At 46.9% G+C, this 25,635-nt stretch overlaps 1 protein-coding gene across 2 annotated transcripts in view; it reads left to right on the forward strand.

Annotated features, from left to right (window-relative positions):
- Positions 1-25,635, forward strand: part of SYT17 (synaptotagmin XVII) — a 77,605-nt gene that overhangs the window by 42,927 nt on the left and 9,043 nt on the right. For both annotated transcript variants that reach the window (XM_012647824.1, XM_012647823.1), the window contains 2 exons: positions 3,191-3,311; positions 5,065-5,220. In XM_012647824.1, coding sequence (XP_012503278.1) covers positions 3,191-3,311; positions 5,065-5,220 — 277 coding nt within the window. The remainder of the gene's footprint in view (positions 1-3,190; positions 3,312-5,064; positions 5,221-25,635) is intronic.

A 25,635-nucleotide genomic window follows, 5' to 3' on the forward strand; every position in this document is an offset into this window, starting at 1 on the left:
CAGTAAATTTATCAAGCGCGTGATCTTGCGCTCATTATCCTTGTGCACGCGTCTGGGCACACGTGTGTGAGGACATCTATGTGGTAAAGTGCCTGCAAATGCAACTGTTGGGTCAAAGGGCGTTTAACTTTTTTTTAATTAAAAAGAGGCGTCTAACTCCCTTTCTCTTCTCCGGCCCTATTATAGTCTATTGCGGTGTTTCTGGACCTCAGCACTCTTGCCTTTTTGAGCGGGATAATTACTGCAGGGCTGTCCTGTGTGATGTTTTACAGCAGCCCTGGCCTCTACCCACTAGGTGCCAGCTGCATCCCTCTTCCCAGTTGTGACAACCCAAAGTGGCTCCAGATGTCGCCAGATGTCCTGGGGGGAGGGCAAAATCACTCCCCGTTGAGAACCACTGGTCTATATATGTAGGCTAAATTTCTTGCCATACTATATTGTTCCTCAGTTAGCCTCATCTCTAAATAAAATACCCTTGATGACGCTAGATTTATAGAATCTTATTTTTTTTTTTTTTTTGCCCCATGTATACAGCTCAGTTGACTGAATTACAAGCCCCAACCTCCAGCTATAAAACTGCATTGTGAGATGAGAAGCTGGCTGATTTTAAAAGGAAGGCGGTGTCACTCCGACTTATAAACCTGGGAGAGGCAAAGTCCAGGAGGACACAGATGGCTTCTCCCTGGCCTGGGCTCCTGCAGAATGCTCAGCTCTCGCTAGGATACAGGTGTCTGCATGGTCATGCCCCGAAGATGCTGCATCTCCCAGGCCCTTGAGAACCAGCAGAAAAGCCCTAGCAACTGTGTAAAAGGGCTCTGAACTTCTTTCATTACTCCAGACACTGAGCTGATCATTCCTGTCTTGAAAATCCGCAATCTCGGATGCCCAGGCCAGAGTGGCAGGAACGTAAAGAAGGGGCAAAAGGGGACAGGTGAGGCAGAGTGACATGAAGGGGGCAGTTCCCATCTAGGAGGGCACTGTGGCCAGATGTTGTGTCAAAGGAAGATGATTCAGTGACGTGTGTTAGAGCTCGGGAAGGCAGACTTTATTCAGGACCAGCATGAGAGGTGTAGAGATGGGATTTTGCAGTCGGGGAGAGAAATTGGGCTCAGCCCCGAATGCAGCATGGACAAGAGGGAATTTATGGCCAAGGAGCCAGGTGGGGGTCAGTGGATGGAAAATTACTAAGAGGAAATGTCAGGGGTAAGAGGGATCCTGGCTAAATCGATCTAATGAGATTCTCGCTGAAGACAGGCCCAGGTAATCAGATATCACCTAGGGGATGGCGGCGGATGAGGAACCCGTTCAGATGTCAAAGGTGATCAGATATCGATGGTGTCAGATACTAAAGGTGATTGGATATTGAGGGTGGGGGCTTCTTGTTTAACTGACTTAGCAGAGTTCTTAGCTAAAACTGGCTTTTACAAGAAAGTGCACAGATACGCCTGGGAGAAGGTTCTGGAGCCCGAATACAGTTTGGTCAAGGAAAGAATCTTTGTCCATCGCCAGGTGGGCACATGGGTCCAGTCTTGCCAGACCTTCCTCTTTTTCAAGCAAGGCGAGAAATCCAGATTTTATTAAAACTGTGAAATAGCTTGGTTCTTTAATGATATAATAATTAGCAAGTAATTATCTGTTTAAACATGACATGGGCCAAACAAAACGCATCTGCAGGCTGCCTGTTTGCAACCTCTGCGTGAATGTGCGAGGTGGTTCTTTGTCTGGGGACTAACTCGCTCGGTACAGGAACCTTTTTTGGTTTAACTTTCATCCCGTCTGCAAATGTTTATTGAATATCTTCTGTGGACCAAACTGTTCTAGAGCCACCATTTGGCATCGATTTGCTGAAATGACTGACACCAAAAAAGATAGAGATGATAGATAAATAAATAGATGATAGACACATATATAGATAGATGATTGACAGGTTGATGATACAGGTAGATCTAGAGAAATGATAGGTGATAAACATAGATAGATGACAGAGACAGATATCTTACCTTTTAAAGATATGTATTGAGATATTACAGATAAAATAATAGGATGCCTGGTACTAATATTTACTTCGGAATAATATAGGGAGTTGAATGAAGGTATAGGTGACTCGAGATTGACCACGAGATGAAAATTTTTGGAGCCGAGTGTTGGAGAGGTATGCAGAGGTTCCTTATACTCTTCTGCCTTCTTTTGACTGCAGCTGGAAATTTCTCATACTAAAAATGTTTGCTTTGATGTCATCAGCGAGCGACGCATTCTGAAGGGTATACGGGTATAATGACATTGTGTCGGGACTTAGGTTAAAATATTCAGCTAAAATTTTGCACACGTAGGGGTTTAGGGGAAACATCATTCAGTAAAATGTTAATAATTGTCACCATTGGGTGATGGATAAATGGAGATTTGTTGCGCTAGTCTGTTCATTTATATAAGGTTGAAATTTTCTACAGTAAAAACTTTTAAAGGGATAAAAAAGTTAGGGGGCCTCCTGCGTTCTAGGTTTTTTTGGCAGTGTGGAGTCATGCACTTAGGTGCTCATGTGAATTTTTCACAAGTGTGATAGCATTGACATTGAGGGAATGGGTGCTCTTCAACAAGAGATGTCACAGTGCCAAGCATTGCCATGGTGAAGCTAGAAGCGTGGGCTCCATTGTGGACTACAGGTTAAGAACAGATTTCTCACCTGGATAGTTACTCTGCGGGGTGTTCTGCCTCCCAGACGTCTTGGGAGGCAGAATAACAGAGTGGTCGTAGCATCTGGAATTGGCCTCCCTGGGTCTAAATGCCAACTCTTCAACTTTCTGGCTGTGTGCTTTGCATGTGTTATTTAACCCCTCTGAGCCTCAGTTTCCTAATCTATTAAATGGGGTTAGTACTAATACCTCACAGACTCATAACAAAGATTAAATTAGTTATTACATGTAAAGTTCTTCACATAGTACATGACAACGTGACATTGATTTTTTATTATTATTGATGCTTTTGTTGTTGTTATTGTTGTTGCTGTTAAGTGTTCTAAGAGCAGAAAATAATTGGAGGCAGAAGCTAAAAGAAACCGAAGAAAGAGGCCCCACTGTCAACAGACCCACCCACAGAAACCCGTCTGTGAGCCGCCGAAATCAATTTCCTGCATGGTGGGCGCAGAAGGAATCATGGTAAATAGCAACTTCCTGACCATTTCCTGTCCCCACAGAATGAAGTGGAGCTGGGGGAGCTGCTTCTGTCACTGAATTATCTCCCAAGTGCTGGGCGACTGAATGTTGATGTCATTCGAGCCAAGCAACTTCTTCAGACAGATGTGAGCCAAGGTTCAGGTACAGTGTGAGCCCCTCCTTCCCCACTTCTTTAATGGGGCATCTGTGTTTGTTTGGGGGACCCACTTGTCTATTTCTGCATCCCAGATACTGTGGGTAAGACCCTGGAGATAGCATCTGGCACTGGGATGCTAGTTCAAGAGGAAAAATAAATAATCAGATGTTTCTTAGGATGAGGCAGGTAAATGATGCCGTCTCAGCAACGCTATTTGAATTGGGGAGTTGACTGAGCCCGGGTGTGATAACTACTGGAAATCTAGTTTTTGAACCCACGCAGCCCCAAGGAAGTTATCCGCCTTTCCAAGCACTATGCCTGCAGTGGAGACACCGTGCTCCAGGAGGCGATAGTGTGCAGTGACAATGCTTTCTAATCAGTAAGCGTGGTGGACACACCTTGATGTTTTTTCCCCAGCTCATTTCATGTGTGCCATAAATCTTTATGAGTTCCAGCCCTGGAAAGACTGTTGTATTTAAAGTGTCCACTTTATGGCAAAACCAATTCAAACACGACTTTTAATCAAATGGAATAGATTCTATTTCATCTGTTTGTAGCTTCTCCCATGACAGCATGGAATATTGTTGTCAAAGCAGCCATGGTCATGGTGATCTCTTCGGCTCAGTGGTAGAATTACTGTCTTCTCTAAGTGCAGGAGCTAAAATAAATTACTTTTGCTATAAGGTGACAGCTAGAAGACACCTTGCATTCTCAAAAGCCACATTATAGTAACAGGTTTAGAAGGAGCCAGTAAAGGGAGTGGTATTAAGACTGGAGAGTTTCAGACTCACTACCATGGGAGCATCAGTATGATAAAATGATTAAGGGTTCTGGAGTCAAACTGCCTATAACCAAATCTCGGTTTTACTGCTTGCAAATGATGTGGCCTTAGAGAAGTTACTTAACCTCTATGTGCCTCAATTTCTCCATCTCAAAAATTGATATAATAACGGTATTCATGTCAATGGGTTGTTTAAACAAATATTAAATTAGATAATGTACATGAATCCCTTTAAAAATTGGAAAATGATCTAAGGATGACAGTTACAATTCTGCCATCTCTATTCTCCTGTATTTAGGCTGTGGGCTCCCCGACATGATAATAGGGTTTCCAAAGCCAGGACAGGCTTTGAGTCTGGTTCTGCCTCCACCAGCCAGATTTTAAACAAATCATTTCTCACAACAAATCAAGGACTCGCCTTGAGTCCTCAGTTTTCTCATCTGTAAAATGAACACAATGCCAGGCACATGGGAGGACCTCAACCAATACTAGATGGCTGGAGGAAGAGAGAAAGGGATGAGCAGATAAGCAGATGGATGGGAAAATGATGGATGGATAATAGATGGATGGATGGGAGAATGAATGAATGAAAGGAGGGGTAGATGCCTGGACTGATGGATGGATGAATGGGTGGATGAATATGAATCGATAGTAAAATAGAGAGACTAAAGGGTAGATGGATGGCTGGGCTGTCTCATGGTACCTTGGATGGATGAGTGGATTGATGGATACATAAAAGAATGGTGAAATGATGAATGGATCAGTGAGCTGGCAGATGGCTGGGAAGATGGATGCATAGGTGGGTGGATGGATGGATGGATGGATGGACTGAGAGATAGATGAAAAGTTGAACGGATGGATGGATAGAAGAATGGATGAGTAAAAAGATAGATGGACGGGAAGTTGAATGGATGAATGGCTGGGCAGATTAGGTTTCATGATCTCCAACATTCTGTGTTGCTATGTCAAATTTTCAGACCCCTTTGTGAAAATACAGCTGGTGCATGGACTCAAGCTTGTGAAAACAAAGAAGACATCCTTCTTAAGAGGCACAATCGATCCTTTCTACAATGAATCCTTCAGCTTCAAAGTTCCCCAAGAAGAACTGGAAAATGCCAGCCTAGTGTTTACAGGTAGGTGGCATTCCAGACCTTGATGAACCCCAGGTGAGGCATGTTCAATTTACTGTCTTAGAGAAAGAGGCATCTAGAAAGAGTTACGTTTAAAAACTTGTTTTTTCCCAGCTCATTTAATGTGTACCATAAATCTTTATGAGTTCCAGCCCTGGAAAGACTGTTGTATTTAAAGTGTCTACTTTATGGCAAAACCAATTCAAACACGACTTTTAATCAAATGGAACAGATTCTATTTCGCCTGTTTGTAGCTTCTCCCATGATAGCATGGGATATTGTTGTCAAAGCAGCCATGGTCATGGTGATCTCTTCGGCTTAGTGATAGAATTACTGTCTTCTCTAAGTGCAGGAGCTAAAATAAATACTTTTGCTGTAAGGTGACAGCTAGAAGACACCTTGCATTCTCAAAAGCCACATTATAGAAATAGGTTTAGAAGGAGCCAATAAAGGGAGTGGTATGTCTGGTGTTCAACTCTCTGGGTTCAAGTCCACTTACTGTCTGTGAACTTGGGCAAGACTCACAGAGTCATATAACGTAATTGTCACAAATGTGGACTCTGGAGCCAGATTTCCTAACATTGCCACATAATAACTGAACTCTTTGGCAAGTTACTTAACTCCTCTGAGCCTCAGTTTCCTCATCTATAAAATGTGGACAATAATAGTACTTGGGGCATAGGTTTCCTGTGAAGAGTAATTGACTTATGACTTTGGAATAGCACCTGGTACAGAATAAGTACTCACTGTATGTTTGCTTTGATGAGGATGCTGATGACTCAAGTTGCTTACAGTCTAATAGAGAAGAGTGGTCACCTAACTCAGAGAGGGGGATTTTGAAAGGCTTCCCTGAGGATGTAGTATTTAATTAGAGGCTTCATGTGCCATTGACTGGTAGAATTTAGTCTTTTTTTCGGAGTGTTATTTAATCTATTATTTCTAGGGCATATTAGTAATCTATTGCTGCATAATAAATCACCCCAAAATTTAGTAGCTTAAAACAACAACCATTGATTAGCTCATAGTTCCTGTGGGTCAGGAATCCAGGCATAGCCTTGCTGTGTGGTTCTGGCTGCATATCTCTGACAAGGCTGCAGTCAGCATAGTGGCCGGGGCTGCAGCCTCATCTGAATGCTCAACCTGGGAGGATCTCTTTTCAAGCTCACTCATGTAGTTGTCGGCAGGGTTTAGTTTCCTGCAGGCTGTTGGGCTGGGGGCCTCAGATCCTTCCACGTTGCTGACCAGTGACCTTCCCCAATTCCTTGTCACCTGGGCTTCTCCGTAGGGCAATTCACAATGTGGCAGAGGGTTTTCATCAGAGTGGTCAAGTGGAGGAGAAGTGGCAAGAAAGAGTGTCTTCATAATCTAATCCTGGAAATGACATTCTACCTCTTTTGTTATATTCTGATATTCTGTTCATTAGAAGCAACTCACTGGGCCCAGCCCACACTCAGGAGGAGGGGATACAAAGCGTGTGAACAGTTGAGGCAGGGATTGCCGGGAGCTAAGAAGCTGCCTACCACAGTGGGTTAGAGTTAATAGAAGTAACGGTTATTATTTCCCATGTTCCAATTATAGTAGGGACTTCGCTGTGTCATTGCTAATATCCACTATAACCCCCACCCTGTAAAGTCGATGTCATCACCCTTGACCTACAGGTCTAGAGACCAAGGCTTAAAACCTAAGTAACCCACCTAAGGTCTCAGGCTGGCAGAATTAGGATTCAAGCTCTGGTCTTGCCATTTTTAAAGCACCCCATGTATTTCTAATATTTCTACTGCACAGCCAGGGGTCAGAACCACAGCTGTGAGTGGAAACCCCAGCAGGAGTGGCGTTTTACATAAAGGGTACTGGCTGGAATAATAGAAATGCGGGTGGGGCCAGTGTCTGTCTCTGCAAAGCCACGATTCTCCTGAACTCAAATCCGTAAGGTTCTCACCTACTTTATTTATCCGCTGAGGGAAAGAGCTGTCACTTCCAGGTGGAAGATATGGAACCCAGCCCGTTAGTCTGTTTCCCAACACTTCATAACAAAAGTAAGGTTGATCTGCAATTTAAGCATTTGCTGAGAATCCCTGGTAAAAGCCTGTAATTAGCTGGTGGGCTGGACTTTCTGAGCAGTTCCTTTCCTGTGTGGGATGAGGATTCTTCTCCTGCAGTTTTCGATCAGGTGATTTTTGCAGCTGAAGTTAAAAGAAAAGAAAAGATGGGTAAAATTGCTTTTTGGCTCCTGAGATAGCAACATGCGGTCCAGAGGCCTTCTGGGAAGTTCGGGCAGGTTTGCTGAACCAAAGTCAAGTGGAGTTGGCCACTGAGGTGGTTGGGCTGCTATTGGATGTAGGAAGAGAGGAAGAAAGGAAAAAGAAATGCAGTTTGATGGCAATTCTTCAAAAAGTTAAAAGTAGAATTACCGTATGACCTAGCAATTCCACTTCTAGGTATATATGCAAAAGAATTGAAAACAGAGACTTGGATATTTGTACACCCGTGTCCATGGCAGCATTATTTACAGTAGCCAAAAGGTAGAAGCAAGGCAAGTGTTCGTCGACAGGTAAATGGATGAGCAAAATGTGTGGGGTGTGTATATATATAGGATGGAATATTCCTCAGCCTTAGAAAGGAAGGAAATTCTGACACGTGCTGCAACATGGATGAGCCCGGAACACATTATTAATGTTAAGTGAAACAAGCCAGACACGAAAGGACAAATACCATATCATTTCACTTCTGTGAGATGACTAGAACAGTCAGGTTCATAGACAGAAAGTAGAATAGAGGTTGTCAGAGGCTGGGGAAGGAGAGAATGGGGAATTATTATTGTTCAATGGGCACAGAGTTTCAGTTGGGAAGATAAAAGAGTACGGAGTTGGATGGTGGTGATGGCCATACAACAATGTGGATGTACTCAATGCCGCTGAACTGTATACTTAAAAATGGTTAAAATGGTACATTTTAGGATACGTGTATTTTACTACAATTAGAAAAAAATAATAATAAATGCAGCTTGAGCTCCACGGAACCTGAGCAACTCAGAGAAGTACCTGCGTGCTGGTGTCGGACCCTTCTCCCATTCTCCCATTCTCCCATTGCCACTTTGAGAGAATATAGCATGACGGTTAAGGGCCAGACCCTTGGCTTGGGTTCATGTTTGTCATTTATTTGCTGTGTGACCTTGGCACTTTGCTTGGCCTCTCTTGCCTCGGCTTCCTCATCTGTAAGATGGGGACAATGGTGCTTACTTCAGTGAGTTGTTGTCAAGTCCAAGTGGGTTAATATATGCAAAAACGTAGAGCAATGCTTGGCTCAGAGGAAACACTCCTTAAGTATTAGCTGTTATCGCTGTTACTGGAAAGACACCAAATTTATGCAGCCAAGATGCCACCTTGAGGCTTGTCCGAAAGAAGGCCAGGTATGTATACGTAAATAAATAAGATATTCCACCCACTGTATCAACTTAAGAGTCTGAGATTCTGTGGAAAACCCAAAAAGGGAAGGAAAAAATTATTTTGCAGACTTACCTGGCTGGGGTATTATCTTCCCTCCCAATGTTACAGGAAGACTGTCTGTCTCCTTGGAGGTGAAGTTTTGGGGAAATCCTTCAGTAAGAAGGAAGCAAATGTCATGAACTGTACCTCTAGCCCTCTTCCTCAGTTTCCCCTAAGTACCCTGGACTTCCTGGCCTTCTGAAAGGCACTCAAGGCTCTTCTTCCTTTTGCAAACTTAGTCAAGAGACACTTGGCTTAGGAACAGTTCCCAGTGCCTGGGGAAGGCAGGGTGGGGGTATTGCAGCATGGAGGTGGCCTCTTATGGTAGAAGTGGGAGGGGTGGGACCCACCCCCTAGGGCAGGAGCTGACCAGTGTCAGGTGAATTTGTTGGAGCACCTACCATGTGCCTAGCACTGTGCTAGATGTTGTGTACTCAGTAGAGAACCAGACATTTGTGGTTCTCATGGAGCTTAACTCTGAGGACAGACAGACGTTAATTAAATGGCACACCGATGACGACTGGACTGACTTGGTCTAAGGATAAGGAAGGAGAGTTGCGGAGCGTGGTGCAGAGTGTCTGGCCCAGTCTAGGGAGTGAGAGGTGACACGTGAGCTGGGAGCCGAAGGTCCAGGAGGTGTTAATCAGCAGAGGGGATTGTGGCAGGGGAGGGAAGGTCAGGCCTGGAAGAGAAATTGAGGCTGACGTCACAGTTCAACCTGGGAGCTAACAGGCTGCCTCGGCCAGGGCGGAGGAGCCATGCCCTGCTGCCCGCCGGTCCTGTTAGAGTTTCTCAAGGCAGCTGCTGCGGAAGTTGACCTGGGCGTAGCCTTGGAGGGGCCCGTCAGTAACAGCCAGTGCTGGGCAGCTGGGGAACACCGGAGAAGGGAAACCAGGCGATGACTGACACTGCTCGCTTTTTGCCAGCCCTTGGCGTCTCTAGCTAGGACTAGAGAACGTGGCGTCTCTCAGGGATTTGTTAAAATGCAGATTCTGACTCAGGGAGGGCTGAGGTGGGGCCTAGGATTCTGCATTTCTGACAGTTCCCAGGCGATGCCTGTGCTGTAGGTCCGCAGACCACACTGTGGGGAGCAAATGCCCAGAATACCCAGCGAGCACGTCAGAGTGAGTGACCACCGTGCCACACGTTAACAAGAATCAAACTCTCTGCACCGTAACCGTGTCTGTGCGTTAGCATTACTGGGGAGACTTGTAAAAAATCCGGGTGCCCAGGCCCCAGCCCAGACAAACTAAGTCAGCCCAGGCGTCTGGTCTTTTTTGCGGGCGGATCTGCGTTCTTCAGAGGTCCCGCAGCAGCCGTCCTGCACAGGCTGGTTGGCAAGCCTTGGTCTCTCCTGCTCGGCCTCCCTGCCCACCCGGCTGTCTGTCTGGAGGCCTCCCAGGCCCCTCTGTGACAGTAAGTTCCAAGGCACCTGGTCTGTTTTCCGTGATTGCTTGTCTCTGTGCAGCCGTAGCATCGAATTGGCTGATCCAATCTGCCGGTGCGATGAGAAGAGTGGGGAGGCGCGGCAGGGAACGGATGGGAGCTCGGAGGGCAGCGCGCCACCCTTGCCTTGGAAGACCCCGGGTCGAATGGGCATCAGAGGACATGCTTAAAAAGTGTTGGGGTTTGGGAAGCAGGACAGGGGAGAAGTTGAGGGTCTCCAGCGTAGGAGAGGAGAGGAAGCCAACCCAAGAAAGGCAGAGCCATTCTGGAAGAGCCTGAAACTCCCTCGAGATGGAGAGATGCCGTGGGTTTGTTCTGGGGCGCAGAGGCTGCCCTGCAGCCCCGCCCTGGGCCCAGCCCCTCATGCCTCACCCCTTCTCTCCGCAGCCGCCCAGCAGCCTCCGTCTTCTCCCCTCCCAGCCTGACCTAACTACGGGCACCAGGCCCAGGTCTGCCTCCATGAGAGAGGGTTGCACAGCCATTCTGAGCGTGGATTGGAATGAGCTACAATTTGGTTCAAATTCCACCTTCACCATCTAGCAAGTGTGTGACGTCAGGCAGACAATATGCTTTTTCTGGACCTTGGGTTCCTCCTCTCTTATGAGCTCTCAATCTCAATATTTGATATAAAAATCTTTAGACAGTGCCTTATACGTAGTTAGTGCTCAGTAAATGCCAGGTAGCATGATGATGATGACTGATGGACCCTGCCATAGACGAACAGACCCTGGAATGACACAGATTTGGGTTTGAAACTTGGCCCCGCCATTAACCAGCTGTGTGACCTCAAGCAAGTGACCCCACCTCTCTGAGTCGCTTGCTCCTGTGTAAAATATAGCAACCATTCCTATTGTGGGAATTACAGGCACGTCAGCGAGTGGACCCATCCAGAAGCGGCCACTTGGAAAATCGTATCTGCTGTGTTAATCATCGCAGTGTGTGGAAGGGCTGGAATGCAGGCCCTTTCTAGGAGAAGAGCTCAGCCCAGCTGCGTGTGGTTGTCTCTCTGGCATCTCTCTCCCCTAATCGACATCACCCCAAAGCTGCCAGCTGGTACGGTGTCTGGGAGCCAGGGATTGACACTGAATCTGTGCCCACCCAGCCGCCGAACCGGACCGGTTTGTGCTCTTTGCAGCTCCGTGGGGTTGGCAGTGTCGGGGAGGCACCTGGCTCCAGACCCAGACCCCGTCGCGGCAGGTGAGCTGCAGAGTGAAGAGATTGAAGCCCCTGATTTCTAGCCAGAGGACCATGAAAGTGGACCCCTGGGAGCCAGTGTGTGGGAGGATTACGGAGGGGAGGAGCTCAAGAAGGGATCCCATAAACCTAGGTATAAACTTCTGGACTCACCTCCGAGCTGCCCCTGAGTGGGTATCATCCTAAGCAGTCTACTAAAGACTTTGAGAACTGAACGATAGGGTAGCCCACCACCTAGGTCCCTGGGGACACACCTGAGGGGCAGATGTGAGTAGCACCGCAAAGGCTTTGAAAACTGAACTCCCATTGGAATAACAGCAAACAGAAGGCAGGTCAGAATTTGTGGTCTGAACCTTTCCTGATCAATTGCTAAAAAAAAACAATCAACACATTCAATAGGATTTAAACAAGACCTAGAGTCTCATAGTATTCAGAATGTCCAGGATATAATCCCAAATGACTTGATTTATAAAGAACCAGCAAAATCTGGCAAATTCTTAGAGAAAATATAACCAACAGATGCCAACTGCAAGATGGCTCAGATGTTGGAATTATCAGACGAAGACTTTAAAGCAGCTTTTATAACCATGCTCCAAGAAGTAAAGGTGAATCTTCTTGAAAAGAACGGTAAGGTAAAGAATATCAGCAGATTAACAAAGAAATAGAAGATACAAAAAAGATCCAAATGGGCCTAATGCGGTGGCTCCTGCCTGTAATCCTAGCATTCTGGAAGGCCAAGGCAGGAGGATTGGTTGAGGCCAGGAGTTTGAGACCAGCCTGAGCAAGAGTGAGACCTGTCTCTACAAAAAACAGAAAAATTAGCCTGGGGTGGTGGCACACGCCTGTGGTGCCAGCTACTCCAGAGGATCACTTGAGCCCAGGAGTTTGAGGTTGCTGTGAGCTGTGATGATGCCACTGCACTCAAGCCCAGGCGATAGAGGGAGACTCTGTCTCAAAAAAAAAAAAATGGAAATTTTAGAACTGAAAAGTACAATAACTGAAATAAAATATTCACTGGATGGGTTCAGTAGCAAAATGGAAGAGACAGAGGAAGGTGTTAGTGAGCTTGAAGACAGGTGGAGAGAAATCATGCAGTCTGAACAACAGAGAATCGACAATTGGGGGAAAGAGGAACAGAGAGGGGAAAAGAGACCTATGGAGAAATATCAAAAAGTCTAACATGCATGTCGCATGAATCCCAGAAGGAGAGGAGAGAAACAGTGGGGAGCATTGGTATGGGGCTGGGTATCTCACCCCAGAGGACCCCTGAGTTCCTTACCAGGTTGCTGGGCTCCCAGCTCAACCAAACCACTATTGTTCGTCCCTTCCCAGAGAACATTAGCAACTCATTAGAAAGCTGCATGCCATGGTGGCAGAGCTGGCTTCTGTGTGACTCTGGGCAGGTGGCTTTACCTCTCTGAGCCTTAGTTTCCTTGTCTGAACAATGGGGACAGTAATACTTCCATTTATCATGAACGTCCTGCGTGTTCATGATCTCAAATCTTTGAACAAAAACATAAGGTATGATCTGTTTTATGGCCATTTTTCAGTTGGGGAAACTTGAAGCTTTAGAGAAAGGAAGCACAATGAGTTTAGCCAACTGCAGAATCTGAGAACAGACCATACAAGACTGCCCTCACTTAAAGTACCAGCCGTAAGTTTGGGGGTCCCAAGGACCACCTCCCTTCAGACCAGCTGGCTACAAATTGAGGATCCCCATGACCACCCTCAGGTTCGATCATTTGCTAGAACGACTCCCAGAACTCAGGAAGGCGCAACTATGACCACAGTTTTATTGTAGCGAAAGCATACAAATTAAAATCAGCCAAGGGAGGAGATACGTAGGGCAGATTCCAGGAGGGGTCCAGGCTCTGAGCTTCCAGTCATCCTCTCCCCGTGGAGTCGTGGACAGTGCTGCCTGCCCCGGTCGCCGTGTGTGACAGTATACACAGAGCATAGCCAGCCAGAGAAGCTCCCCACGTCTTCCGTGTCCAGAGTTTTTACTGGGGCTCGATCACATGCTGCTCAGGTGTCTGACCTTCAGTCTCTTGCCCCTCCCAGAGGTCTGGCGGACACCGTTCGTCATCGATTCCTCCAGAGACCTGAACTAATACGGAGTGGCTCTAAAACCCCCATCTTAAATCACATGCTAGACTGCCTGGTGGCCAAAGCCTCCAGGCAAACGAAGGCACTCCTCTTAGGACATTCTAGGGTCTTACAGATCACCTCCCAGGAGCCAAGGGCAAAGGCCAGACCTCTTTGGGGGTAAGATTAATTCTTCACTGTGCAGGAAGTAACTAGTAACTTGTGCGAAGTCATCTAGCTGGTGAGTGGTTGAGCCAAACTTGTAACTAAAGCTGTTAACCACGACACCTTGATAATCACCTGGAGATCTTGTTAAAATTCACTCTCTGTTCTGTACATCTGGGGTGACACCTGGCATCCGTATTTCTAATGAGCTCCAGGTGACAGCTGTGCTGTCCGAGGCCCACACTTTGAACAGCCAGAAGACGCTCTGATCTCCCACGTGAGCCCCATATGGCCAGAGCAGGGGCCCCTGCGAGTTTGCAGGAATTGCAGGGGGCGGATCGAGGAGCACCTGTAGGATAAGAAGTTTGTGGGCTTTTTCTGAGTGCATTGAGAAGCCTGAGGAGGGTTTTCACCAGGGAAGGGATCTGACCTAGATAATGTTTGAAAAATATCATTCCAGCCATTGAGTGGGGAATGGATTATCGCTGGACAAGATGGGAGTCCTCTGAGAGGCCACTGTGTTGGCCCGGGAGAGAGGCGATGGCAGCTTGGACCAGGCAGGTGGCAGAAGGGTTTCAGAGAAGTCGTTCGGCGGAATATAACGTCGGAGGTAGAGTCGACAGAACTTGCTGATGGGTTGGATGCCAAGGACCGTTCCCTATCATGGCCAAGTTACTTAACTCTTCTGAATCAGGGTTTCCTGTCCTAGGTCTCAGCTCCTGCTTCACGGCTGTCGTGGGGACAACAGGAAATGATGTGTCATGTGCTCGGCACAGCACTTGGTGTGTGGGCAGGGCTCGTGGATCGTGGCCTGAGAGGCCAGATCTCCACCAGGCGGTCGGCGAACGGAAGCGTACATCTGTCACCCTGGGGCTCTCCTGGCAGAGGGCAGAGCCCACGGCGGCACCCCGGCCTTGGCTTCTCCTCCTGAGAGCTTCCGGAGGCTGCCAAAGTCCACCCCGGCGGTGAAACTTGGCTGGATCTTAAACATTCATTTTGGGTTCCAGCGGCAGCCTTTGAAGACCGGGCCGGCTGCCAGAGCTCCTGGGGGGCTTCGTTCCATTCGAATGGCTGTTTAATGATGTTGGTTCCGGTGGATGGAGGCTGGTTCCGCGCAGATCCCCCCGGGGGAGAGCGTCGGGGAGCTGAGGATTTATCCAGCCACATGTGTTCCTGCACGGCCCGAGCTAGACAGAGTGACAGAGAGGGAGAGAGGAACCAGTGGAGGCCAGGTTTGGGCGCACTTTCTCCCTCCGTGCTGGCGAGAAGCAGTCCTGAGCTCAGCAGCCGAGGCCAGCACCTGCTAGGGTCGAGATGAAGACGTGTGCGTGGAATCGAATCGGAAACCAAGAGTGTGCTTCCGGGCGTCCCTTCTGTCCATTGCCGCGGCCTGACTTCCCCAGCCCAGAGCCTCCAGTGAGTGGGAGAGGCCTTAGCCTTTAAAATGCCAGGACCTGGAGGACACAGGTCGTGTCACCTGGCAGCCTGCATTTCGAGGAGACCTTTTGCTGGAGGTTTAGCTTTAGCTTTGGCTTAGAAATGAGAAAACCAGACTCCCAGAGCTTAGTGCTGTAGCATTTTCACCAGAACCTTTTAATTTCTTTGAGCCTCTATTTTTCTTTGATCAGATGCTCATAAAATCTAACTCGGGGTTGTTCATGTGGTATTTGACAATAATAATAGCAAACACATAGGGCTTCCTACGTGCCAGGCGCTGCTCTAGGTGTTTCACGTGAATTAACCCATTCAGTCCTCATAGCAACACTCTGACATAGGAGTCCTTATTATTACCATTTTATAGATGAGGAAACTGAGGCAACCAATATGCTAAGTAGCTTACCCAAGGTCCTGGATTGAGTATCTGAGCTCTCAACCACCAGGTTATACTGTCTCAAATATTTATCTAGCCCTACCATGTTAAGGTACAGCATTAGTTGCCAAAGAAACAGCAGAAAGACAGACATAATCCATTCCTTTCTGGTGCTGGTATTCTAGTTAGGGTGAAACAAATGATAAATAAATAAACATAGAGTGTGCTGACAGAGAGGGCCTGGAGAATTGCTTTACATTGGGTAATATAAGCTGAGAGAGGGGCAGCTGTGAAAGATGGGGGAAAGGAATATTCTAGGCAGAGGAAATGGCAAGTGCAAAGGCCCTGGGGCAAGAATAAGCTTGTTTTATTCAAAGAAGAGGCAGAAAGCCATAGTGTGCAGAACATAGGTAATGAATGAAGTGAATTATGCAGTGAGGTCAGAGCAGTAAGTAGAGGCCATGATCAGGGGCTTAGGTGATAAGTGTTTATTAAACACTTACGTGTGCCTAAGGCTGTTAGGCACCAGGGAAACAGAACTGCACAAAACAGAGATCGCTTCTGGCTTCATGAAGAACTGGGCAAGATGACATGCGTGCAAGGACTGAGCACATAGCAGATGCTCAGTGGGTGTAATTTTCTCTCTTTTCCTATTTGTAAGTCGACATGAAAACTGCTTCCCTGGGTTTCTGCCTCCCCCCACCCCCTGCATTAGAGCAGGACAGAATGTAGCTGGCTTATAATGGGAATCATTTTTACAGACAGCCTGAGGCACGGGCATTATTTACCAGGCAAAACAAAGCAAATAGGTGGGTGAAGAATCAGTAGGGCGGTCAGTGGGCAAAAGATCATGGCTTCCCCTCTGTCTTCATGAGCCAGGGAGGGGAGGGGCTTTGGGGCTTAACTGTTGGTCACCCCTTTAGGATCCTGAGCTACAGAATGGGCCCAGGAAGCAGGGACCAGTATCCACTGACTTGGCTGCCAAAGTTCCCGTTATATGTCAGCTTTGGGATTTTATTCTGCTTAATTGTGCTGGGGCTGGAGAAGCAGAGGAGAGGCAGCCTGTGGATGGTTCGTGGGTGGGTTCCTCTTCCATCCTTGTTCAAGGTCACCCTTGCCCTCTCCGTGGCCTGTTGGGTAAGGAGAGGCCAGGACACTTTAGATATGCCTGGATAACCTTGTGATAAAATGAGGGGCTCCAGCCTTATTACAAGAAATGTCCCTAAAACTCAACGAGTCCCTGAGGCATTGGAGGACCAGGGCAAATCATGCTTTTCCAAGATATGGAGTGTGTCTTGGAAAAGAAGACACAAAAGAAATCATGGGAAGAGCTCCTAACTTGGGCGTGGGGTTGGGGGACAGGAATTTAGTGGTAGCTCTTTGCTCCACTAATAATAATGGCCAACATTTATTAAAGGCTTACAGTCCTCCAGGCACTGTCCTAAGTACTTCACAAACACTGTCTCAGTTGATCTCACAGCAACCAAATGAGGCAGATACTATTATTATCCCGTTTGACAGGGGAGGAAATTGAAGCTTGGAAAGCTCATGTGACTTGCTAAAAAGCTAAAGTCCTTGTATTAGTTAAGATAAGGTTAGCTGCTGTAACAGATCAGCCACCAAGGTTTTGTGGTTTGACACCACAGAAGCTTATTTCTTGCTAGCACAATAGTTCTTTGTGGGTCCTTTCATGGGTCGCCTTCCATGCAGGAATTTGGTGACCCAGGCTCCTTCCATATTGTGGCTCTGCTGTCTTCTCAGGCTTTGGAGGGTCTCATCTCCAGCTGGTGGTTGGGGGCGAGAGAGAGCTGAGGACTGCTGAGAAGTGTTCATGGGCCAGGCCTGAAAGTGACGTACATCACTTCCACTTCTAACGCCTCTCATATTCTGTTTGCTGGAGCACCCTGCAGGGGAGGCTGGGAAGTGTAGTCCTGCTGCATGTCGAGGGAGAACAGGTGACCACACAGCCATCTCTGCCACAGATACCCAAGCAGGCAAATAGAAGAGCCAGCCTGTGCCCTGTGCCAGCCTGCTTTGCTCCACTGCCTCTCTGAACACTTGTTGCCTCTGAGTTCATGACCAGGGTCAACAGTGGGGGGATCCCACACACCAGATCCCACGCTGGTGGCAGCCCCAGGCACCTGCTGACTTATAAAAGCAGTTAAACCGGCGGTTCTTAACCTGGGGTGATTTTGCACCGTCCCCCACAGGGGACATTTAACAATGTCTGGACATCACAACTTGGGATGCTACTGGGTGGAGACCAAGGATGCTGCTAAACATCCTGCGATGAACACATAGCCCCTCACAACAGAAAACGATCCATCCCTAAATGTCTGTGGTGCCGAGGTTAAGAAACGCTGAGCCAGGCAGTGGGATTCTATGGGTGTCCTGGAGTGTGTGGCATGGCGTGGTGCCCTCCACCAGGAGCTGAGAAGGGCAGGTTGGTGCAGGCTCAGAGCCAGTCGGCTCCTGTTCTGCGCCTGTTTGAGGCTTGTTTTCTCTCTCTCTGGTGTTTCAAGCCGTCATCATTCCCAGTGGTTTCTCTTTGGCTGCCTGGGTGTGCAGAACTCAGGGGCAGAGTGTGCTGAGTGAATCGGTGCTCGTCTGTGCAGATTTTTCAAATGACTTCCCTGTGTCCGCCCATGAAAACTTGGGCAAACAGAAATATCTTGCTCTGCAAACAAGCCCCATCCCCCAGGTGGCATGGCATGGGCAGATGGGCTGCAGCGCCGCCCAGCCTGAGAGGGAATCGGGAGCCCCTAGGGAAGATGGACAGAGCGTGTCACCTGCAAGTGGTGACGCGAAGGGGTTCCATGAAGGGTAGTACTGATGGCTTTTTAATGTGGTTATTATAAAAGATGTGTATATTTATACACACTACATGTATGTGTATATGTATATATGTGTGTGCATACATATATACTATTAGATATAATCTATATATTTTATATGTATATATTATGTACTATTTCTATAAACATAACTATCAATATATTAATAAATATTAATGAATTGATATCCATTAATATTTATGTAGGAATATTTATGAAAATTAAATATCACTTATATACTATAAAATATGTAAAAACCACATATAGACATGCATACATACATATATAATGCGCAGCAATAAAGGGGAGGGGTACAATAAAAAATAACAGTCCCTAATTTCCCCTACTCAGAGTTGACCACTTTTAATTAACTATTGTGGCCGGGGGTGGTGGCTCACGCCTGTAATCCTAGCATCCTGGGAGGCCGAGGTGGGAAGGTTGCTTGAGCTCAGGAGTTCGAGACCAGCCTGAGCAAGAGCGAGATCCCATCTCTACTAAAAAAAAAATAGAAATAAATTAGCCAAACAACTAAAAATATATAGAAAAAATTAGGTGGGCCTGGTGTCTCATGCCTGTAGTCCCAGCTACTCGGGAGGCTGAGGCAGAAGGATCACTCGAGCCCAGGAGTTTGAGGTTGCTGTGAGCTAGGCTGACGCCACAGCACTCTAGCCCAGGCAACAGAGCAAGACTCTGTCTCAAAAAAAAACGCAATCTATTGTAGCTTCTTGCCAGGAATGTGTATGTGTATATGTACTCACATGTATATATGTGTGCGTGTGTGTGTGTATCTATCTCCACCCTCTTTTGTTAGCATTCAAAATACACATTTTACTGCAACTTGCTCTTTTCACTTAGTATATCTCAAATAACTTTTCCACCTGAGCATATATTTATTCATTTAAAAAATATTCATGAGCACCTCTTATGAGCCAGGCACTGTGGCCATGATAGTGAACAAATTAGACAAAAATCCCAGTTTCACCCGGCCAATGCTTGAATATGGGTAGGTAGGCGATAAACAAAAAACTGAATCGTGCAGTTCAGAGATGGGGTTAAGTGCTAAGGAGAAAACGGAAGCAGGGGAAGAGTGTTGTGAAGGATGGGGTGGGGGTGACAGCTTTTTGCAGGGTGTCCAGGGAGAGGGTGACCTTTGAGCCAAGCCTTGAAGGAGATCAGAGTGTGCTGTGTAGATGTTTGTGGGAAGACATTTCAGCCAAGGGGAACAGAAAGCGCAAAGGCCCTGATGGGGGAGAAACAGCAAAGAGAGCATGTGGTCATGTGAAGTGTAGGATTATTAATGGCTGTGTGATATTCCATTAAGTCAATGAGTTGAAGAATAATTTAATAAGTGAGTCCCCTGTTGGCAAACATTGAGGTTAATTCCATTTTTTTGTGGTTAGAAATATCGTTAGAGTGAACATTCTCACACATATCTCTGCTGATGTATCCAAATGGACTGTAAGCTAAATCTTAGCAGTGGGGTTGCTGGGTCAAAGCATGTATATTTGTCAGTTTTGATAGTTATTGTCAAAATTTGCAATCCAAAAATAAAGTGGAATGATTTTTACTCTTTTGTGTCTTATTGAAGCATTCAACTGAAACAAGATGACTTGGGCAAATGTTTTAGCCCCACTGTGGCCAGGGAGGTCCCAACTCCTGCCACCCAGGAGTGTTTTTGAGATAGGATGTCACTCTGTTGCCCCAGCTAGAGTGCAGTGGTGTCATCATAGCTCACTGCAACCTCAACCTCCTGGGCTCAAGTGATCCTCCTGCCTCAGCCTCCCAAGTAGCTGAGGCTATAGGCATGTGCCACCATATCAGGCTAATTTTTCTATTTTTGTAGAGATGGGGTCTCGCTCTAGCTCAGGCTGGTCTTGAACTCCTGACCTCAAGTGATCTTCCTGCCTAATCCTCCCAAAGTGTTAGGATTCCAGGCATGAGCCACCATGCCCTGCCCCAAAAGATTTTTATAAAGATGAAATAAGCAAACTTTCAAAATTATTAAGTTCTGAAAAACCATGAGTTGACATTTTTATCATTCCTCTTGACCCTTAAAAGGCACTTTTCTTTTTAATTATGTAATAATCCACCTCGTTTGACTTTAGTTTTCATTTTATAGGCGGCATAGGCAAAGCAATTCCCAATGGTTATTGCTTTCGAAACTCCAGAGTATGGGGATTTTTTTTTTTTTTTATGAAATGAGTGAAAAAGTGATAAATGGAGTTCATCAAGATTTAAAACTTTGGCTCTTCAAAAGGCATAGTCAAGAAAATAGCAAGGCAGACCACACGCTGAGAGAAGTTTTTTGCAGAACATATATCCAACCAACCAATGCTCTGAGCAGGATCCAGTGTGCTCACTGGTCCGAAGTACAGTTGGACCTTCTGTTTGGTGTCCTGGGTAGACAAAATATCAGGGTACCAGGCTCTGGTTTGGGCCCAGGATGGTGTTTCTGGCCACGTGCTGTCTGTTACTGTGGTCACTGGGGTAAGCTGGCAGGACCCCTGGGAGCTCCCAGCTGTCCATCCCGGAAGTCTTGTCTTGCTCACTCCCTTTCACCGCTGACTGGCCAGGTTCACTTCTTGCTCTGGGATCAACAACCCCATGACCAGCTGCGAACTGAGCAGTCACACAGCTCCTGGCGTAAGTCCTTGGGTACCTTGACCTGGAAATGAGTATTTACGTGGCCTAAAGAAGCAGGGAAAGGCTATAGAAGTAGGACAGTTGCTTGTGTGTCTGGTTGTTTTTTTATGTTAACGTTTTAGTTTAACATTTGATTAAGAAACTTTTCTTTTTTTTTTTTTTTTTTTTTTTGAGACAGAATCTCACTCTCTTGCCTGGGGCGAGTGCCGTGGCGTCAGCCTAGCTCACAGCAACCTCAAACTCCTGGGCTCAAGCAATCCTATTGTCTCAGCCTCCCGAGTAGCTGGGACCACAGGCACGTGCCACCATGCCCGGCTAATTTTTTCTACATATATTTTTAGCTGTCCAATTAATTTCTTTCCATTTTTTGGTAGAGACAGGGTCTCGCTCTTGCTCAGGCTGGTCTCGAACTCCTGAGCTCAGAACGATCCGCCTGCCTCGGCCTCCCAGAGTGCTGGGATTACAGGCGTGAGCCACCGCGCCCAGCCCTAAGAAACTTTTTAAACACATGGAAAGAATTGTCCCGTGAACACCCACATTCCTGTCCACTGGATTCACATTGAACGTTCTGCTGTTTGCTTTATCACACGGCTACCCAACCTCCTATTTATCTCCCAACTCATGTTTTTATCATGCGTTTCAAAGTCAGTTGTGGACTTTAGTCCCATTTGTTTTCTGAAGTTGACTTTTTGTTGAAGTATAACATACGTACAAAATTCATGAATTTTCACAGAATGAACACACCCATGTGACCAGGACCCAGCTCAAGAACCAGAATGTTCCCAGAAATTCCCTTGTAACCCCTTTGGGTTATTCCCCTCCCCCAGGGAAGCCACTGTCCTCATCTGTCTTACCACACGTTCATTTCGCCTCTTTTTGACCTTTGTGTAAATGGAAATCAGACCCTTCCTTTAGCTCAAGGGTATCTTTATTCACATCCTTGATGTAGCTGTCAGTTTTCCATTCATGTTTTTGGAGTAGTATGTCAGTGTGTGACAATACGACAATTTATATAATCAATTCTAGAAGTAGGGTGGTTTTTAAACACAGTGGAATGTGCCCATCGAAATAAGTGTCATTTCTTTCAAAGGATGATTTGGGATGTGACATGTGCCACGAGGAGGGGTTAGGAGTTGGGGCTTACAGGAGGTGATCGGGACCCAAGTTCCAAACCCTGCTTCTACCACTGTTCCCCGGGCTCCGTCCCAGGGGGACCTCCTCTTGTCACTAGGATTTGACACCTGGTCTTGCACTGGGATTCGAGTCAAATGCCACATTGACCCACATTATAAGTTAAGGAGTAAACGGCATACGCAGGGCTGCGGGGCCTCTAAGTATTGGCTGCTGTTCTTTAAGTGATGTTACTGTTATTCAAAACAAGTTTGAGAATTCTCTTTTGAAACGGCCCCCAGAGCCTGCCCCACAATAAAAGAAATAAATAACTGTGGCAGAATTCTTCATCCTTTGAAGTAAGACACATATTTTTTAACAGGTCATGGAAAGCTAAGTGTTTCACATAGATCAAGTTCAGAAACACCTTTTTTTAAAAAAAAAATCAGAGCTGGGGCTGGACGCAGTGGCTCACGCCTGTAATCCCAGCACTCTGGGAGGCCGAGGCGAGTGGATCGTTTGAGCTCAGGAGTTCAAGACCAGCCTGAGCAAGAGTGAGACCCCGTCTCTACCAAAAATAGAAAGAATTAATTGGACGGCTAAAAATATATATAGAAAAAATTGGGCATGGTGGCACATGCCTGTAGTCCCAGCTACTCGGGAGGCCGAGGCAGGAGGATCGCTTGAGCCCAGGAGTTTGAGGTTGCTGTGAGCTAGGCTAACGCCACGGCACTCTAGCCCGGGCAACAGAGTGAGACTCTGTCGCAAAAAAAAAAAAAAAAATCAGAGCTGGGCATCATTCCAAAGAAATGAGACTGATTTCTTTGGCTGTTTTTAAGAGGCTTCTGTTCCCTACCTTCATGTCTGCATGCGAGTACTTACCTTAGACCGGTGCATCTCAAACCTGGCTGCATGAGTGCCACCTCCAGAGAGCATGTCCGTTGGCCGGGAAGAGCCTCCCCCTTCTCCCCAGGTGATTGTCATGTGTGGTCCTGCTGAGAAGCAAAGCTAACTCCAGCATGCATCAGAGGCACCCGGAGATTCGTTCAAACAGATTGCTGGGCCCCTGCCCCACAGTTTCTGATTCGGTAGAGCCGGGTGGGCTTGAGAACTTGCATTTCCAACAGGTTTCCAGGTGGTGCTGATACTCTTGGTGTGGAGACTACGCTTTGACAACCACTGCTCTGAGTAGACCAGAGGTCAGCAAACTGCAGCCCGCTCCCTGTTTTTGTAAATAGAGTTCTATTGGAGCACAGCCATGCTCGTTTATTGACACGTTGTCTGTGGCTGCTTTCTGCTACAACAGCACCGTTGAATACTTCCAACAGAGACCACAGGGAGCCCTCAAAGCCTAAAATATTTTACTATCTGTTCCTTCATAGGAAAGGTGTGCTTACCCTGGCCTGAGAGTAACACCTCTGGACTCTATTTCTATCCTTTATTCACTCTTCTCACAGGAGAAGTGACTTATCTGATTGGGATCGTGGTGATCCACGATCTGGAGGTCCCCAGTCCTCTGCTGGACGGGATTAAGGTGGAAAAGGTCTCCTTGCCCTCCTCTTCTCTCTGGACCTGCCTGCCCACGACAGGTGCCATTCTCTGCAACTCCCTCAGTGAGCTTGCCAGTCAGGCCTCCCCCTGAAGGGACAGAATCTGCACAGCTGTGGTCAGAGAGGTTTAATTCGAGGAGAGCATGTAGTGGGATCAGGTCTCTTTCTATAATCCAGTGAAGCCACCGGTCCAAGTGATACTTTGATCCTGCATCTAACCTGGGAGCATCCTCAAACCGATCACCAAAATCTCTTGGGGTTAAAGCCAGGCACTGCAGGGGGAAGATTTGATCTGTTATCCCCTAAAGCTCCAACAGGTGTCTTGTAACTAGCTCTGAAGACAGTTTGTAGTGAACATTTCCGGCAAAGTGATGCCAACCTCTCCGAAACAAATGTACAAAGACGACCCTCATCCAGATGTCTCAATGTTGGTTGTTCGTGTGAAAACAAGCACATTGCTTTATAGTCACACCTTTAAATGCTTCCTCCTGGATGGTGCGATTCACACATGGATCCAAAAGTGATTCTTCAACCCATATGTCATCTTAAATGCAGGGTCCACGTGGCTCGGTCTCCACACAGAGGCATAAAGATGTGGTCCAACAGCCCCCAAAGGAATTTCCATCTTGGCTTCCATCTCTTGAGGAAGCAGAAAGAGATCTAATTCATAAGCCGCCGCAACGTTTCTCAGAAGTGTCTTCTCCGTTCCCCTGTTTTCTCTCCCCCTGAATTTGCTCTGGAATTTCTTCTCTGCTGAGCTTTCAAGCTCTCTCTAGCTCAGTGGAGGTGACTCCCCTCCTCCCCGCTCTCAGTCTCTTGGCTTCCTTGCCTGGTGATCTGCATAGCTTCTTGAATCTCAGTGGCTTTCATTTGGTGGTGGTGGTGGTGAAGATTTGGTATTAATGAAGAGAAATCCTATCATTTCTGCTTTTTCCTAAAAGTAGAGGTTTCTCAACCTCGGCACCTGCTGACATTTGGGGATGGGTAATTCTTTGTTGTGGGGGCCGTCCTGTGCATTGTAGGATGCTGAGCAGCATCCCTGGCCTCTACCCACTAGATGCCATTAGTACCCTTCCTTCCAAGTTGTGATGGCCAAAAAATGTCTCCAGATGTTGCCAAATTTGGGGGATCAAAATTGGCCCCCCTTGAGACCCATTGCATTACAGAATTCCGCAATCCACTAGGAGCCAGCGTTGCCTGCAGACCTGGGCAAAGGGGGCCTCTATTTGGGCCTTGTGCTTTAAGTGGGGCGAGTGGTCCAAAAGCATCCTTCTGTCTGACTGAGAAGTCCAGGCATCAAGGAGCCCACACCTTCCCTTCTAGGTCGCCTCTGAACACCAGGATCCCAGAATTGCCCATCCAAACAGCCCAAGCTTATTTCCAGGGCCTGCTCAGGGCTCTTCCAGACTGGTTCTCAGGAAGGTGAGCTGTGATGCCAGCGCATGCCCTCAAGGCTCAAAGAGATAACAAAGTGGAGATAATGATAGTATCTACCTCGTAGGGTTGTCCTGTGGGTTAAATAATTTAGTGTATTGGGAGCCCATAGGATGACTGCTACATGATAAATACTATGTGATTATATTTTGTGCTGTGATTATATTTTTCATGTCAGTCGTCCCTAATCCTAAGACAACTTCCTTCCTTACCTGCTGCTTAGCCAAAGAAGCAAACACACATTCAGACATCAGCAGCAAACCTGGCTCTGCTGGGCTCTGCAGGAGTGGTGTGAAGGTCCCCAGCATGGCACCTTCACGGGGATTTTCATGGGATCTTCCAGGGTCATTCTTACTGGGGGCACCTTTTCCCTAATGTGCTGGTTGAGGATGTAACTCTCTTTGAAACACACAACATACAAAGATCTCTATTCTTGATCTTGGCCTTGTCATATCTGAAGGTCAAGGGAATGGAGAAATGGATGAGACTGTTCTCTTTTTTTGAGATTAGAGAAGAAATGATGCTGGGCTTTGAGTTCCAGTTCTGACTGTGCCATGTGCTGGGAGACCTTGAGCACTCAACCTCTTAACTTCTCTAAGCCTCAACTTCCCCATCTGTAAAATGGGGATAAAAATATTAACCTTCCATACTTTTCTGGGGAG

This window comes from Propithecus coquereli, unplaced genomic scaffold (assembly GCF_000956105.1).
Source record: "Propithecus coquereli isolate 6110/MARCELLA unplaced genomic scaffold, Pcoq_1.0 Scaffold27, whole genome shotgun sequence".
Classification (NCBI taxonomy): domain Eukaryota; kingdom Metazoa; phylum Chordata; class Mammalia; order Primates; family Indriidae; genus Propithecus; species Propithecus coquereli.